Here is a 19186-nt window from a genome sequence, read left to right on the forward strand (position 1 = left end):
TCCCCCACCCTTGTTTTCTTTGCCAGAGGGGCAAATTTTGAAAACGTGTTTTGGGGGGTTTCAAAATCTTCATATCGGAAATCTGACAAGCTAGAAATAACAGCCAAACCAATGATCAACTTTCTAAATACGAATTACTATAAAAGGGAAAAAAAATTTAATGCCATTTTGTTGTGTGTGTGTGTATGTGCATGCGTGCGTGTGTGCATGTGTGTGTGTGTATGCATATGTGTGTGTGTGTGTGTGTGTGTACCTGTTTCATTAGAATATTTCGAGACACTATCATGTCACAAAAATGTTAAAAATTTATTAACTTAATCGATTTGTGACTAAACCTTCATTTAATTTCATTTTATACCAACTTTATTATCAGTTATATAGATAATTGCAATTATGGTCTGTAAAGAAAACTTATTCATCTGTACATTTTCAGAAATGTTTCTCTTTTGCAATCAACGTTACAAATACACACAAATTTCTTGGGAGCCAAACAATCTTTACAGCTGGTCCCTATAGACCACCCCTAACTCCTCTACTATGCTTCAAAGAATGTCTCAATAGTATTAGGTGTTTCATCCATCAGTGTAATGCTGACAACATATTAATGAAGGGGGACTTCAACGTTCCCAGCTTGAAAACAGGTTTTCCCACCTCAACCCCATTCAGATCAGTAAACAAATCTAAGTGCAGAATACCTAGAAATAGAAAGAAAACAAATCAGAAATTCAAAGATTCAACGAGGTGAACATCAGTACCCCTTCAGGTAGATGGCCCTGCTCGATCTGTAGAAAAGGTATAGGTAGAAACACCATAAGATGTACCCAGTGTAAGCTATGGACACATAAGAGGGGTAGCAATATCAAAGGAAGGCTAACTCGGATGATAGTTTTTGTATGTAGCAGATGTTCAGGAGCTATAAACACTGAAAATGTGCAGAAAACAACCTTTGCCACACTCCAGGGAGAAAAACTAGAAGTAGTTGATAGCTTCTGCTACCTAGGTGACCAAGTTTGTAGCAGGAAGGGGGGTGGGGCTAGAATAAGAATAGCTTGGGCAAAGTTTAGAGAGCTCTTACCTCTGCTGGTGACAAAGGGACTCTCATTCAGAGTAAAAGGCAGACTGTATGATGCATATATACGAACAGCCATACTACATGGCAGTGAAACATGGGCCATGACTGCTGAGGACATGCGTAAGCTCACAAGAAACGAAGCCAGTATGCTCCGATGCATGAGTAATGTCAGTATGCATACTTGACAGAATGTAAGTACCTTGAGAAAAAAGTTAGACCTAAGAAGCATCAATTGTAGTGTGCAAGAGAGACGATTGCGCTGGTATGGACATGTGGCAAGAATGGATGAGGATAGCTGTATGAAAAAGTGCCACACCCTAGCAGTTGAGGGAACCTGTTGAAGAGGTAGACCCAGGAAGACCTGGGGTGAACCTTCGAACTTTAGGCCTCACCAAGGCAATGACCAGTGACCAGGACTTTTGGAAATATGCAGTACGTGAGAAGACCCGGCAAGCCAAGTGAGAGCATAATCTGTGACCTCTGCCAGAAGTGTAGCCAGCTCACTTATTCGTATCTTTACTTCATTGAACACTAAAAACCCTGCTTGCGAAGACCTGTTGAGGCAAGTGAATTTGGAATTTGAAATTTGAAATCTGAAATCGAAATCGAACCGAATCCGATGATTGGCACCCATGCAAACCTCTCCTTCATTGAACATTAAACTCTGCTTGCGAAGACCTGTTGGGGCAAGTGAAATTGGAATCGAAATCATAATTGAACCATACTTGATGACTGGCACCTGCACCAGTGGAGCACTAACAGCACTGTCCGAGCATGTTCATTGCCAGAGCAGCTGTCTGGCTTCCGTGCTAGTGGCCCGTAAATAGCACCATTGAGCGTAATCGTTACCGGAGTCGCCTTCTAGCACTTGTACTGGTGGCATGTTAGAAAATCATTCAAGCGAGGCTGATGCCAGTGCCGCTGGACTGGCTCCCGTACAGGTGGCACATAAAAAACACCTTTTTGAGCGTGGCCATTGCCAGTACCGTGTGACTGGCCCTCATGCAGGTGGCACGTAAAAGCACCCACTACACTCTCGGAGTGGTTGGCGTTAGGAAGGGCATCCAGCTGTAGAAACTCTGCCAGATCAGATTGGAGCCTGGTGCAGCCTTCTGGCTTGCCAGTCCTCAGTCAAATCGTCCAACCCATGCTAGCATGGAAAGCGGACGTTAAACGATGATGATGATGATGATGATGATATATATATTGTATAAAAGATCGTGAATAAGGCCAAAAAGAAGGTGAAGTAAATCACAAGTAAACAAATATCTGAATTAATGTAGACTTACCCTGCATTCAATATTTTGGAACTACAGGAAGCTAGCTGGTTGCTATAGCAACACCCTTCTGCACATGTCCACTCCACATACACACACACACATTGGCAACATTCGTCAATTCCTTGAGGGTTAGGTCGTAACCCCAAAATATTGAATACAAGAGAAGTCTACATTAATTCACATATTTGTTTTCTTGTGATATGCCTTGCATTTACTTTGCATTGTTTTGGCCTTACCCACAATCTTTATACAATATATTCTACACAATGCTTCATAGTAATTATTCCATATATATATGTATATATATATATGTATATGTATATATATATATATATATATATATATATATATATAATTTTTTTTTCCTATCAGTAATTAAAAATAGAACAATGTGAATTGGCTGCTAGTAGTAGTTAACACAGTTGACCTCTGCTGACCCCAAGGGTGTGAGGCCACTTTTGTCTCCTTATCCACACAGGAATGCCCATTGCTGATTTCCTCACCATCTGCCAAATCTATTTGCAGACCTGTGGAATTTCATCTGTTCACCAAGCTGTCTCTCTTGCTCCTGCTGTTCCCTTAAACACTCGTGTTTATAATCATCTCAAGTACAAGACAAAAGTTGAGACTAAACAACATTCAATAATACCTTTTAATAATAAGTGGGTATAATAATAATGCTGGTAATATTGATAATAATAACAATTTAACCAAAACTCGGATCAGAGGAAATATTAACACTGACAAATAGTAGCAAAAAAATGAAAATAATAATATCAGTGATGATGATGATAATAATAATAATGAAAGGAAGCGGTTGGAATCTCCTCATGTCCTGATTGATGATACATCTAGTAATGGTGTCACAATAAAAACACTGGTAATTGCGCAACCTGATAATGGCCACCTCATATGAGTGACAAAACAAAATATTGTGAATAACGGTGGGAATGAAACTGAAGCCCTTGATGGTGACAGTGGTACACCCAGAAGGTTCAGGGATTCTGGTCCGGCTCCAGCCTCTCGATATCCAGAAAGGGACCACCACACAGGGCGCAGATGGAGCAAACAAATTAATGCTGTGGCCATGGAGTGTTACTACTACCTGAGCAGCCTGGTAGAAGAAAATGGGGCTCAAATTAGGGGTTACCGACAACGTATGTATGATCATTGGAGAGAAAAGGGATCGTTTCAACTCACGGAACAAAGACTATGCGATCAAGCTTGAGCAATAAGAACAAATTGTTGGTTCACAGGAGTAGAGCTCAAACCTATCAAAAGATGGGTCTTGGAAAATAGCAGCAGAGATAAGAATGAAAATACAGTTCCTACTGATAAAAGTAATCTCATAGAAGAAAAAAGAGGTGAAATCTCTAATAAACCACAGGAAAGGAACAGTGATATTTTGCTCAATGAGAGACATATAAATAAATGGTTTGGAAGACAATAAAACTAATGGTGACATGACAGAAGGTCAAAGGGCAATCTATGACATAATAAAGGTAAGTCTACAGGAGAACGATAGCGACATTATTTGCAACCTTAAAAAGGTTGACCAATGGAAATTGAACCAAGAAACGAAAAATGTGAATGAAATTCTGAAATACATCAGAACAAACAACATCAGAGAAACAAATAATTTGATGAAGGCAGCAAGTGTTGTTGTAGCAGAAAACGTGGCTGTTGATGTCAAGAAAAAGAAACATAATGGGAGTGACAAAGAAAAGATCCATGGTGGAAAAGAAGAAGACAGGCAGGGTTAGACATGCTCTCGAAGGAAATCTCTGTGTTGGATCGAAAAGAGAAAGGGGAGCTTAAAAGCGAACAAAAATACAGGGCACTGAACAGGAAGTATAATATTGAAAGAAAGGGCCTGAAATTGGTAATGGAGGAACTGAAACAGTGCCTCGTTGCAAAGAAAGGAAAGATGGTAAGATACGACCAAAGAATGAAGGGTGGGTTACTACTAGAATAGGTTATTCAGATTAGATCAGAAGAGATTCTATAAAGAAATAAATGGAGAGTGTACAGATGAAAAGTTGATACCAGATAACAATGAAAGTCAAAGGTTTTGGAGTGACATCTGGAGCAAAGACAAGGGGCACAAGAAGGATGCTGAATGGTTGCAAGAACTGAAACAAACAGTAGTCTTTTTCAAAGCAAGCAGAACTAGTCATTTCAGTTAGGGAAGTGAAGGAAATCAGCAAAAAAATGGGCAACTTGGAAGGCCCTGGGACCAGATGGAGTTCAAGGCTACTGGATCAAAAGATTTGGTGAATGTCATGCACGAATAGCTGCGCAACTCAACACCTTGTTAAATGCCGATCAAGTAACACCAGAGTGGTTGACAATGGGTAGGACAGTGCTGTGCTTCAAAAACATCAAATGTATGGATGGGTTAGTGATACCACCGGGGGAGGTTATGAAGCAGATAGAAGAAACAGGCTATAGGTACTTGGGGATATTGGAAATGGATAAATTGATGGAGAAAAAAATGACAGAAAATACAGTACACAATTACAGGCTGATATCCTGCTTGCTACTTATGTGGAAATTATTGACTGGAATAGTTACAGAGTCAACATATGGACATCTGGGGAAAAAATAGACTCCTGCTACATGAGCAGAAGGGTTGCAAGCGTAAGTGCAGAGGTACCAAAGATCAACTCCTGGTAGACAAAACTGTACTTAGAGACTGCAAGAGGAGGAAAAGTAACTTAGCCATGTCATGGATCGACTATCGAAAGGCGTACAATATGATCCCACATTCTTGGATAATGGAATGTATGAACCTATTTGGTATTGCATCGAATGCTGAGCGATTGCTTGGAAAAAGTATGACGAGGTGGAGGACGGAACTGACAGCATATGGAAGAAGTTTAGGGACAATAGAAAACAGGAGAGGCATCTTCCAAGGGGACTGCCTGTCCCCGCTTGTCTTTGTACTGTGCATACCAGTTACACTGATTCTAAGGAAAGCAAAAGATGGGTATATATTCAAAAGCTTCCAACAAAAAGTCAACCATTTGTTGTTCATGGATGACCTCAAACTTAAAGATGAATCCCAAGTCAGTTCCCTTGTTGATACGGTATATACCTTCAGTGCTGAGAAGGTGACCCAATAAAAACACCAATGGTTGTGCCACCTCAACACCAAAATTCTCAGGAGTGAAAATGTCAAATACAAAGATATAAAACAAAGGATTGAACAAGACTGGCACTAAAAACAGTGTACATGAGGGTGGGTGTGGACTCTCAGGGCCTTCATTAGCAACCCACTTTGTGATGGTGTCACAATAAAAATACTGGTGATTGCACAACCTTACAAATGCTAAATGAGTGATGTGAAAATTAAATAATAACCACAACTTCACTAACAGAACTGGAACTGTCAAGAGTGAAGGTGCTGTGCACGGCAGGCAGGGAGGAGTAACTGATCAAGTTGTGGTAGGTTGTCATCAAGCTGTTGATCAGGACCAAAATCACAGTCCAAAGTGAAAAAGAAAAAGAATGAAATGAGAAAAAGAAATAAACAAAATAGTAATAGAATTCTGGCTGAGAATTGAGACAAATAAAAGAGGTTTCATGAACTGGATGAAAAGAATATGAAATGGAAAAAAGGAAGTTTTGAAGCAAGAGCAATCCATAGGAATGACTGGATTACAGGAGTAGAGATTGAAGGAATTCAGAGAAACAATAAAAAAAAGAGCAGAAGCAGAAAGTGGTAATAAAGGGGTAAGAGATGAGAAATATGAAACAGATGGAAACCGCAGAGTACCAGAGAATAATTGATAAAGTAACTAATAAAAATGATCAAGATGAATAAGTGACAATAAGTTCTGCACAAGACTTGAATGGTAAAGAGGAGATTTTAGAAATGTTGTGAGGTAAAATGTCTGATGGAAACAATGAAGTACCATGAAATGAAAGACAATGACAAGCAACCGGGACCTTTGGAGATATGCTGTGCTTGAAAAGCCAAGTGAGATCGTAGTCATAGCTGATGCCAGTGTTGCATAACTGGCCCATCAAAGCACCCTTCAATCGTAGGGCAATATGCTGTGCTTGTAAAGACCTGTCGAACCGAGTGAAATTGTAGTTGTGGCTGATGCCAGTGCTGACAGACACCCATGCCGGTGGCACATAAAATGCGCTGTTTGAGTGTTGGGCCTCATGAAGGCAGTGACAGATGACTATGATCTTTGGTGATGTACCATTCTTGTGTAGACCTGTCAAACCAAGTGAGACCATTGTTGCCCTACGATTGAAGGTGGCATGTAAGAAACACCCACTACACTCTTGGAGTGGTTGGTGTAAGGAAGGGCATCCAACCATAGAAACCTTGCCGAATCAGATCGGATCCTGATGCAGTCCCCTGGCTTATCATTTTTCAGTCAAACTGTCCAACCTATGCCAGCATGGAAAGTGGACATTAAATGATGAGGATGATGAATTCTGTTGTGGTAGGCAAGTCTTTTTGAGTACAGCTATATGCCACATATTTCACTCCTCTGTCATCTCCTTCATAAGGTTCAGCATTTTGAGATTGGCCTTCAGTATTTCATTCTATGTCTTCCTGTTTCTCCTTCTTCCAAAACATCCTTCTACTTTAAGTGATTGGCACTTCTTCATGCAATTGTCCTCATCCATCCACATCACAACCAAACCAACGCCATCTCCTCTCTTGCATATAATTCCTCTCATGCTTTAACTTCTCTCTTAAGACACTCATGCTCTATTGCACCTGTACACTGACAATGCACATCTAGCAGAGCATGCCAGTTCCATTCCTCTCTAGTCTTTGTATGTCCTCTACATCTAGGGCCCATGTCTCACTACCATGTCGTATTGCAGTTCATAGACGTGCATCATACAATCATCCTTTCACTTGGAGGGAGATCTTTGGTTGCCAACAAAAGTAAAAACTCTCTGAACTTTCTCCATCCAATTTTTATTCCAGTAATGGCACTTTCTGTACAACCTTCTTCACTTCTAATTAGGTCACCTAGGCAGCAGAGGCTCTGGGATATTTGAAGAAATCAGTTTCTTATGCATCTGTCTGCAGTCTTTGTGGCACCTGTACATCTTGCACATACAAACACTATTTTCTCTGTTAACCTTCCTACTATTCCACTGCACCTCTTCTATTCATAGATTTCACTGGGTACACCAAATGGAATTTCTGCCAAATGCTGGATACGGTAATTAACAGCACACCCTGTCCATTTCCCTACCCGTCAGAGGCCAATACTATAGCTTCCACAGAAACAGATCTACTGCGGCAAGTCTGCAATGAGAATCACCTTGCCAAGCACTCTGCCTATGGAATCCACGTCTCCATTTAGAAGATTCCTATAAGATTATTCCATCATCATGTGTGTTAATAGGGTTCCTCAATTATTGACCTTCCTGTAGTCACCCCTGCCATCACTCACACCATGAGTGATGGCAATGCCACTACTATTTACTCCTTCATAACTGTTGGAAACGGACATGCAAGACATTAATAGAAATGTTGAAACTGAATTCCAGAGGGGATTGGAAAACGTTTCAGAAGGCAATTAAGGGGAGTTTTGTTTCTGGTGAGGTCAGTTAGACACTTGTTGATATAGCAGCCATACAACACAGTGCTAGATCCTTAGTAACGACGAAAAATTTGGACCCAAGAGAAGCAACAACCCGATGCAAACTTTGGTTTTTCATCACCAATCCAACTCTAAGTGACTTCTAATCCTTTAATTTGATTGATTTACATTGCATACTGGCACTATAGTACCATATAGGCCTGACCTCTCACCGTTCGGGCGATCGTTTCCATATGCATGTAGTAGGTGTTCTAATAACGTTCCTGCTATCTTGAATTCCCTGTCCTGACGTTATCCGAAGCCATCCCATAACCGTCTCTAACTCCTCATCTCACTACCTCGCACCTCCTTCAGTCTTATCGTCTCTCATTCACTGCGGTCTCTTCTTCATCTACTTCCTTTCTTCTCCGTTAATAACTCCGACCGAATATTTTGGTTAAAACATCAAACATTTTCACTCCTTACAGCAACCGAACCTACTGACACTCATCTACTGTCTTTGGATGTTATATATTTACATATATTAGTTGCGGCACACGGTACACCTTGGATTAGAGATGGGGAAATACTGAAAACAAAGACCGTCATTAGAAAATACAGGAGGTAAATAGTTTTGCATGGATTGTTGGTTTTCATAAATTATAAGACATAAAAGTTAAATCCTATTTTAATGCATTAAAATAACAGTAAAATTTGAATAGGAAAGAAATTAAACTTAAAAACTGGAAGTAAAATACAAAAATTCCAACTTTAAAAGTCGTAACGAGAAAATAAATAAAGGATATAATGGTATATTTAACAGAAAATATAAAATTCATTTGTACAAGAAATAAGATTCGAGAAATTAGCAAATTTTTGCATCTTTTTCCTCCTCTCTTTTATTTTATTTATTTTTTATATATGGGGAATGTGTAAAAATAGGATGGAAATAAAACGAAAACGAAATATTGTTTGCTGAGGTGTCACTGTACTGGTTGCAAAACAGAGAGTCCATTCTAATTAGATACTTTATAAGTATTTAATTAATAAATACTTATAAGTTAAAAGAATTTTTTTTCTGTCTCCTTGTAATGCATTTTTAAAAAGAAAATATTTGTTACTCTACTCTTTTCGTTTCGCCATTTCAAGTAAACTACAGTGTTTACAAAACAAAATTCCATCCTCTATTATTTTTTTATCGCCGTAATTTTCATCCTCCCCTCCTTCACTTATTATTATTTGTTTTTTTTTAGGAAAGTCTCTTAGCATATTCAAGTTATAAATTAAGATGCTTTGAATTAAAAATCTTGAAAGTTGCGGGGAAACAAATCGAGGTTGAACATCGATCACCATCCTTCCTTTTTAGTTTCTCTTTCACAATTGGCCTCTGTACATTGGGCTACAAGCCGTCTGCAGTAAACCCTGTTTTGAGCATAGTCGCCTACATTTTACCAGCTGATTTTTCGATGTTTGAAGGTGGAACCATTATATCCTTCTCTTGCAAGTTTCACTCTTCTTTTTGCCATAATCTCCTGCACTCTGTGCAGATTGACTCTTCTCTGGTCTTTAGATTATATAACTGTCGGTGATTTTGAGTCTTCTGCATAGACACCGTTGGTGGAATGCATTCAGCTCAAGAGTTACTTGGTAGTCATATCTCAAGATTCTCCTCCATAGATTGCTATTGACAGGACAATGCTTGCTACCATCGGATTTTCATACGATTGCTGATTGAAGTGCTACCCAGATTTCGTTGTTCCTCTGAACACTTCTACTGCACACCTGATTCAGGAGTTGACATCTCCTCTCTATCCCTGCACCACCTCTGTAATAATAATGCTGTCTGATATCGGGTTCTTGATTTACAAGTATTTATGTCACTTCTTGCCCACCGGCTTGCATTACCTTGGTTTTCTTGGAGTTGATCCACAGACCTGTTTTTGCCATTTCTTCGGCCACTCTGTCATTTGCAGGAGCATTGAACTTGATTCTGCCAGGAATGCAATGTCATCAGCATAGTTCAGATCCATTAGGTGTCTGCCTACAGTCCACACCTCTCATTAGAATGTCTTTAAACACAGTTGCAGTTCAGATTCACAAAATTGCTGTGCGTGATTAACAACTGCATGGCTACAATATCCAGGTTTGTTTCCCATTTTACTAACTAGTTGCAACTATTCAGGAGTAAAACCTGAATGGAAATTTTATGCTCTGCTACAAGAACTTAGATATTTTGATAATCGCTTTAATAGAAAATAATGCAAATCCATTCCAGCCATGATTATTAAGTCAATGAGTCAATATATTGTTTTATATATATATATATATCATCATCATCATCATCATCATCATCATCATCGTTTAACGTCTGCTTTCCATGCTAGCATAGGTTGGACGATTTGACTGAGGACTGGCAAGCCAGAAGGCTGCACCAGGCTCCAATCTGATCTGGCAGAGTTTCTACAGCTGGATGCCCTTCCTAACGCCAACCACTCCGAGAGTGTAGTATGTGCTTTTACGTGCCACCAGCACGAGGGCCAGTCACACGGTACTGACAACGACCACGTTCAAATGGTGTTTTTTACGTGCCACCTGTACGGGAGCCAGTCCAGCGGCACTGGCAATGACCTCGCTTGAATGATTTTCTAACATGCCACCAGCACAAGTGCTAGAAGGCAACGCTGGTAACGATTACGCTCAAGTGGTGCTATTTATGGGCCACTAGCACAGAAGCCAGACAGCTGCTCTGGCGATTAATATGCTCAGACAGTGCTGTTAGTGCTCCACTGGCGCAAGTGCCAGTCATCGAGTATGGTTCAATTACGATTTCGATTTCACTTTCCTCCAACAGGTCTTCACAAGCAGAGTTTAGTGTTCAATGAAGGAGAGGTTGGCATGGGTGCCGGTCGTCGGATTCGGTTCGATTTCGATTTCAGATTTCAAATTTCAATTTCCATATTCCAAATTTTCAAGTTTACAGGAAACAAAAGATGAAGACAGGTGAGGAAACAACAAGCAGATGCATTAGGTTGATGCTCAGGAAGAATGGGGAAAGTCTTTGACATTTTGAGCCTATGCACTTTGACAGAAAGTGTTGAGAGAGAAAAAAATGTGTAGGGATTAACAGGTCAACATGATGAAATGACCAGAAGGAAGAAGCTGAATGAAGGAGAGATAATGGTGGTGACCTGGATGAACTGGGCTGTGCATATGTAAGAGTGGTGTATGTATGTGGGCAAACGCGTGTGAATACATGTGTGGACGAGCATAAAATTATGTGTGTCCTTAGTGGTGTTGGAGAGGTAGGGGCAATTGGGCTCTCAATGCAGAAGGCAAGTGTTGACTGGAGAGAAATGAAAGCATTACACTCCACTGGATGTGCAACAACAGTGCGCATGTACAACAAAGTGCAAATGTATTGAGAGAAAAGTTGGGCTTAAGAGGAATTAAATGTAGCTTGCAAAAGAGAAGACTACATTGGTTTGGACATGTGATGTGTATGAATGTGCTGCATAAAGAAGTGGAAGAGAGAGACTCAGGAAGACATGGGATGAAGTGGTAAGAACCAATCTCAGGAAGTTGGGCCTCATGGAGGAAATGACATGGATCAAGATGTCTGGTGATATGATATTCTTGATAAGACTTGCACACATCAACGAAACTGAGTTTAGAAGCGCTGTGTGTTCCACCCACACGTAACCACAAAACTTCTCACACACCCTAACCCCAACAAACCAAACTACATCTCTACATCTTTTCTCTTCCTCACATCTTCTCCTTCATGCACTATGCCAACCTCCCACTCCCTAATCCTGTCCTCATGGCCCTGTTTCCCTGTATCATTGTTATTCGGGAGCCTCCCACTTCCTATATAACTAGGTTTTCAACACTTACTTCCCCTCCCCACTCTCTAATCATGCTTCTTTGGCAATATCCTCCCACTTATACTTGGTGACCCTGTCAATGCAGGTGGCACTTAAAATGCATCCAGTCCATAGTGTAAAGTGGTTGGCATTTGGGAGGGCATCCAACTGACCTTACCTGTGCTTGTGCCACATAAAGAGCATGTGGTCTACTTTTCTGGGTGGTTGGTGTTAGGAAAGGCATCCAGTTGTAAAAATCCTGCCAAAACAGTCGCAGAAGTCTTGTGCAGGCTTCTACCTGGCTGGCTCCTATCAAACTGTCCCACCCATACCAGCATGGAAGATGGACATTAAGTTACTGGTTTCAGTTATAGTTTTGTGTGTTTTACAGGTGGATGGATGAACTCTTACACCAACAGCACAACACTAATAGATATCACCCCTTCCTCCAATATTGTTTCCTTGTCATTACCACATCCATCTTGTCTCACTAGTTGCCCCATCTATTGCTGCCAATCCAGTTAACATCATCCACTTCAACTTCCATAGCCATACAACTGTGTCTCTCCTTCATGTATGTACATCTGATGTTTGTCTTCCTGTTATTTTCAGTGTCTCTGGTTATTATCATACTTTCTAATATGTCAGCATTGAAATATCATTATTTATTTTTCTATATTTCAGGGTATTTGAAAACTGAAGATGTTATCAAGGAAACAAGAGACTTTATTTGTATATTTTCAGTTCTATCTCTGTGAAACATTTCTCATGGATTCCAATAGATTTCCTTTATTGGCGGCACATAATTACATAGACTCCATATTATTTTTGTGGTGCTGTATCATCAACATTTACTGAGGCTTTCCTCTTACATAATGCCTTTCATAACTTTAAATGACTGATGTCTAAGTTCAAGATTCCATCTTACCCAGTTCCCTTATGACTGAAAAAAAAGTCTTCATTGAAAATATTTGGAAAAATATTTCTCTGATGAAAATTACAGAAGAAAAGTAGTTTTTCTATTTTGCAAAGAAGATTTGAAATTATGGAGAAGAAATTGAGTGAGAGTTGCATTCATAATGAAAGAGAGCCTGATAAGGCTCATACAGGGAAGATATACCTGTGTGACATCTGTGGGAAGTCTTTTAAGATAGGAAGATATTTAATCCAACATAAATTAATCCACACAGATTCAAAACTTTACAATTGTGATACATGTGGTAAAAGGTTCTCTACAAATCAATGTTTGTCTAACCACAAACGCATTCATACAGGAGAGAAACCATATCATTGTCATATTTGTGGTAAAACTTTCTCTCAAAATAGTAACTTGTTAAACCACAAACGTATTCATACAGGGGAAAAGCCGTATCACTGTGATATTTGTGGTAAATTATTTTCTATAAATAGTAATTTATTGAAACATGTACGTATGCATACAGGTGAGAAACCATATCATTGTGATATCTGTGGCAAAGCATTCTCTGTAAAATGTAGCTTACTGAAACACAAACATACTCATACAGGAGAAAAGCCATTCCACTGTGATATTTGTGGTAAAGCATTTTCTGAAAACAGTAATTTACTGAATCACAAACGTATTCACACAGGTGAGAAACCATATCACTGTGATATTTGTGGTAAATCATTCTCTGAAAATAGCAATTTATTGAAACATAAGCGCATGCATACAGGTGAGAAACCATATCATTGTGATATCTGTGGTAAAGCATTCTCTGTAAACAGTCATTTGTCTAAGCACAAACGTATTCACACAGGTGAGAAACCATACCTGTGTGCTATCTGTGGTATGACATTCTCTCAAAGTTCTAATTTATTAACCCATAAACGTATTCATACAGGAGAAAAGCCATATCATTGTGATATCTGTGGTAAAACTTTCAATGCTAATGGCAATTTATCTAACCACAAGCGTATTCATACAGGGAAGAAACAATATCACTGTGATATCTGTGGTAAATCATTATCTCAGAAAGGTCGTTTACTATCTCATAAACGTATTCATACAGGAGAAAAACCATACCACTGTGATATATGTAGCAAAAAGTTCTCTACTAATGAATATTTATCTAACCACAAACGTATTCACACAGGGGAGAAACCATACCGCTGTGACATTTGTGGTAAAGCATTCTCTGGGAATAGTCACTTATTGACTCATAGACGTATTCATACAGGTGAGAAACCATATCACTGTGATATTTGTGGTAAATCATTCTCTGATGGTAGTCATTTATCTAAACACAAACGTATTCACACAGGTGAGAAACCATATCACTGTGATATCTGTGGTAAATCATTCTCTCAGAATATCAATTTACTAACCCATCGACGTATTCACACAGGAGAGAAACCATATCATTGTGATATTTGTGGTAAAGCATTCTCTCTAAATTGCCATTTATCTAATCACAAACGTATTCATACAGGTTAGAAAACATTCCACTGTGATATACATGTCAGATAATACTTTCAACAAAGTAATTTATTAACCCTTAAGCATTTATAATTAATAGAACCATACATTTATAATATTTGTGCTAAAACATTGTCTTATTAACCTATTGTCTAAGCATTATCAGATATATTTACTCACACACACACACACACACACAAAAGGTAAACCATGGCTCAGTTCTTTTGTCCAAATTTAGTTACATTAAGATTACTCCCAGAGTCTTCACTATGGTTTAAAATGGATTTAGATTTCTAGTGTTTCTGGAATTAATGTATATATTTTTCACTTTTGATGTAAAATGGTAACAATAAAATAACCAGTTGTTTCAACACTTAATTATCTAAAACAATTGTTATTGAGTAGCTTTAAGTCAGTTCTGATCCAGCAGCAATCTTATGGCCCACTAGCAGTGGGTCCTTTCTTAGAATTAGTTAAGTTTCATAATTTGCTATTTGCCAAAATATTCACAAATTATTGAACTGTTTGCAAATTTGACCAAAAAAAAAAATCTTATTATATTTCATAATTTTAGAAAATGTTCTTTCTGAGAAACGTGTTGTATATTTTTTGATCCCAGCAACAAAATCATTTTGACCACAGATTCTAGCTAGTACTCAATCTCAGTTAAGTGAAGCCTTACCAACTGTATGGGTTACAAAATATGTCATTTTTTTTTTTTTACTTGGAAGTAAATTCTTGCTCACATCTAAACTTTGTCTTGAATTCAGTTTAAATCTAAACAAGGAAATTTCTAAACGATCCTTCAAGAATACTGCTGAGGTCATAATAGCTGACAGCATTTACCTTTGATTTTTCATTTGTTAACGAAACACACTTCTTTATGCTGATGTATTCTTTTAAATAAATTTTAGGGCACAATCTCATTAAGTTAATAATGATGAGATTTTAATCACTGGATAGAAACTAACACATTACATCGAACCCTATCATAAAAATTAAAGTGAAAGAAATCAATACATGCATGGGTCAGACAGAAGAATTCATTGCGGAAAGTTTTCTATGGCCCGATGCCCTTCCTGTTGCCCACTCTCGCCTATTTCCAAGCAAATTTGGTTTACAGCTGTTTCCAGTAGTCATTATAAGTACATTGATCAATTGAGGCAAATTGAACGACCTAAGAAAATTAATACAACTTTCATCGGAGCCATTTCGAGATATAACAAGCAGAGCACTTGAGGAATGGCTATTGTGGGAGTGGGGGAATGGGGTGGATGAGGATGTTCATGCAGAATAGAGAACAGGGAAAGACAGGTTACAAAGGGGCTGGAAGCAAGTAAGGTCTCTTAGTAGAAGTAGGGGCATTGTATTGCCAAACTTTGGTCAGTAGCAAATAGTTGAAAAATCCACATCATATGTTATGTGTAGCTGAAAGAACTCAGATCCAAGAACTGTAAGTCACTGTTGAACCTTAGAGTCAAAATTTTCAACAGTTGTAAGCATATGCCCTAAGTTCCTCTTGGAGAATTGGGAAGTACCCCCCCCCCCCCAACTAGATTAAATAACTGTAATATAACCTAAACCACTATTTTTTTTCAGCCTTATATTTTATGGTCTAAGGGAAATAACTCTTATTCCTCTTTCGTTTCTTTCTGATTGCTTTCCCATTTGTGCTTTTGCAACCTCCCACTTTTTATATATTCTTGCTTCTTGCCTTTTCTCTCGTCCCATTTTTAGTTTGTTCTGCCACGTGGGCAGTTTCTGATGATCGTGCTAGGACACCAGACATGTTATAAAAATGTTTGGCATGTTCTCAGCATACGAAACTAATAGTAAGTAGCACATAAAAGCATATACTGTGTTTATTAAATAATACATACATACTTGTATATATATATATATATATATATATATATATATACATGGTGGTTGTCTACTCCTTACACAGAGTTTGACCACCTCCTTCACCTACACCTTAGCCCTTTCATGGCGTCTGATGTGGCTTTTTAAACCAATGTTTTGAAAAAACACAGATTGCACCTCTGATTTGTACTACCAATACCTGCAGATAAGTTCTGTTCATTGTGGATCCTAACATGTCTTTTAAGACCCCCATTCGATTTGCAAGCCCTCTGGCACACACCACATTCAAACGTGTGCACAGACATATAGTCAGAATAGTTGGTCGAAGGTGAGATTTGAGGCCAGCCTAGAGTAACGTGGTGGTGGAATAATACGGTAGACGAAGCCATCAGAGCAAAGAAACAGGCCTGGAAGGGTGGGGGTAGCAGGGAACCGTACCAGATAGCCAAAAGAGAGGCTGGACAACAGGTACACATAGCCAAGGGTGAAGCAGAAAAGAAGTTTGCCAATGTCCAGCGACTTGAGGACCAAAGAACTGAAGTATTCCGGATTGCAAGAAAATTGTGATGTCACAGGAGAGAAATGTGTCCACATGGATGATGGTGCACTTGCTTTTAATGATTCAGAAAGAAAGATGCTTGGAAAAGCCTTTATGAAAGACTGGTGAACGTGGAGAATGAATGGGAGGAGGAGAGCCTGCAAAATGTTGACCCAGTATCGGGACCAGCTATCCAAATAGCACCCTGGTAGATAAAGCAATTAAGGATATGAAGCCAGGAAAAGCTCTGGTCCATCAGGAATCACCACTGAGATGCTTAAAACATCCGGTGGTGTGGGTTATGGCCTAGTCACCCGTATTGTAAACCAGGCAGTTCATGATGGAGTCCTACACAAATGACTGGAGTAACAGCACCATAGTCAACTGCTACAAAGGTAAAGGTGATGCTTTAGATAGAAATAACTACAGGGGTATCAAACTTCTGGATCAGGTGATGAAGGTCACAGAGAGGGTCATAGCCCAACTAGTTAGGGAGACAGTCTGCTTAGATGCAGTTCAGTTTTGTGCCAGGTAGAAGCACCACTGATGCTATATTCCTGGCACAGCAACTGCAGGAGACATACCTAGCCAAAGATAAACCCCTATATTTGGCTTTTGTGAAGTTGAAGAAAGCCTTTGACAGAGTCCCCGATCCCTTATCTAGTAGGTGATGTGGAAACGGGATTGACGAATGGTTAATAAGGCCCTATACAGAGATGCCGTCAATAGGGTTAGGATTAGAAATGAGTATAGTGAAAAATTCCAGGTAGAAGTAGGAGTCCACCAAGGATCAGCCCTCAGCCCCCTCCCTCCAGGCAATAACAGAGGAATTCAAAACAGGTTGCCCCTGGGAATTCCTCTATGCTGATGACCTGGCCCTCTGAGCAGAATCACTACCAGAACTAGAGAAGAAACTTCAAATGTGGAAGCAAGGTTTAGAATCGAAAGACCTTAGAGTCAATGTTGTAAAGACCAAAGTTCTAGTAAGTAGGAAGGCGAACACATCACACACCTCTTCAGGTAGATGACCCTACTCAATCTGTAGAAAAGGTGTAGGTAGAAACTCCATAAGATGTACCCAATGTAAGCTATGGACACATAAGAGGTGCAGCAACATCAAAGGAAGATTAACCGGGAAGATAGCTTTCGTGTGCGGCAGATGCACAGGAGCAATAAACACCACAGAAGCTCAGAAAACAGATTTCATCACATGCCTGGGGAGAAACTAGAAGTAGTTGATAGCTTCAGCTACCTAGGTGACCAAGTCTGTAGTGGGGGTGGATGCTTAGATTTTGTGGGGGAAGACAGATTTGAACAGTCTCAAGTGTAACTGCCTGAAACTCTAAGGATAATCTGGAACTTGACTGATGAGAGAAGGCTGCAAATGACTCATCCTTGTTTTCTCCTGTCTGTCTTTTTATTATTTTTCCTGTCCGTCTTCGCATCGTCTATCTGTCCAGATGTTTTATTGTCGTCTCTTGCGTTCTTGTTCCATTTTTTTGGATATGCGCCAACCAAAAAAACCTTTAAAAACACCTGACAAGGGCAGAATACAAATCAGAGAATGAATCAGAATTCTTAGTAAAAGAATGTGGAACGTGTAACAACATCAACAACTTCAAATACTTGGAAAGTGGTTCCCAAATAAAATTGAAGAGCAGATCCCTTTCCAAAATAAATGCAGATATGAATTGCAAAATGCAAAACCTCATATATTGCATTACCTGTCCAAACTGCAAAGAAAATTACATTGGTGAAACAAATAATTCCCTCAGCCAACATGCAAGAATCCACAGGCAACATGTCTGACAAGAGGAATTACGCAGGATTCCATTAAGTAAGCATCTGGAAATATGCAGCGACAGAAAATTCAAAACTTTTCTCTTTTACAAAAGTGCACGGGACGATCCAAAATACAAAAAGCAATGGAACTACATTTCATCAAAACAATCTCTCCAAAATTGAATGTTTGAAAGAAAAGCAGAGACAGTAAATTTTGTAAGTGTTATGCTAATGTTCTCTAATGCAAAATCATGAAATTGAAAGAGGCGTGATTGAAGTTACGCAATATAAACATGGACATGTTCCCAACCACACACACTTCATCAAGGGATTCTCCCTAAAATTGAATGTTTGAAGGTAAAGTGGAGAACTTGAATTCTTTATTCCAAATGTGGCTCATCTCTACAAATATTCAGATATATATGTGTGTAGCATCGGAACTTTAGATTTCTGGATTTAATTGCGATCCATTTTCCCTTCCTCTAATTTAAACTTTTAGTATAGCGTTCATAGCCTCTCTCCCTTAATAGCTCCCTGTAAACCAGTGTTCTTGTTTCTAACAGTCATTTACTTAGCTATATAATGTTATAACACGTACGCAACCTTAGCATTTAGTGCTCGTCTTGCTTTTTGTATGTTTGTTCCCTGAAGATGAATTTATGTGCAATTCCAGCACCTCTTACTTCTTTGGAGTAGAGTGCACATATATTTTGAAACATATGTAGGAATTAAAGGAACTTATTGATTACACGTGTTTTGCTCCATTTATTTTCATTCTTCATATATA

At 39.1% G+C, this 19186-nt stretch overlaps 1 protein-coding gene across 2 annotated transcripts; it reads left to right on the forward strand.

Moving 5' to 3' along the window:
• The first annotated feature begins 8325 nt into the window (after positions 1-8325).
• Positions 8326-14992, forward strand: LOC106867903 (zinc finger protein 665). Of its 2 annotated transcripts, none has more exons than XM_014912971.2 (2): positions 8326-8540; positions 12464-14992. In XM_014912971.2, the coding sequence occupies exon 2, from the start codon at positions 12825-12827 to the stop codon at positions 14232-14234; it is 1410 nt and encodes a 469-aa protein (XP_014768457.1). In that variant the 5' UTR covers positions 8326-8540; positions 12464-12824; the 3' UTR covers positions 14235-14992. The 2 variants fall into 2 exon arrangements, with proteins under 2 accessions (XP_014768457.1, XP_052829965.1); XM_052974005.1 differs by lacking the exon at positions 8326-8540 and adding an exon at positions 8990-10059.
• The last annotated feature ends 4194 nt before the right edge of the window (positions 14993-19186 follow it).

The sequence above is a fragment of the Octopus bimaculoides genome, chromosome 1 (genome assembly GCF_001194135.2).
Source record: "Octopus bimaculoides isolate UCB-OBI-ISO-001 chromosome 1, ASM119413v2, whole genome shotgun sequence".
NCBI lineage: Eukaryota > Metazoa > Mollusca > Cephalopoda > Octopoda > Octopodidae > Octopus > Octopus bimaculoides.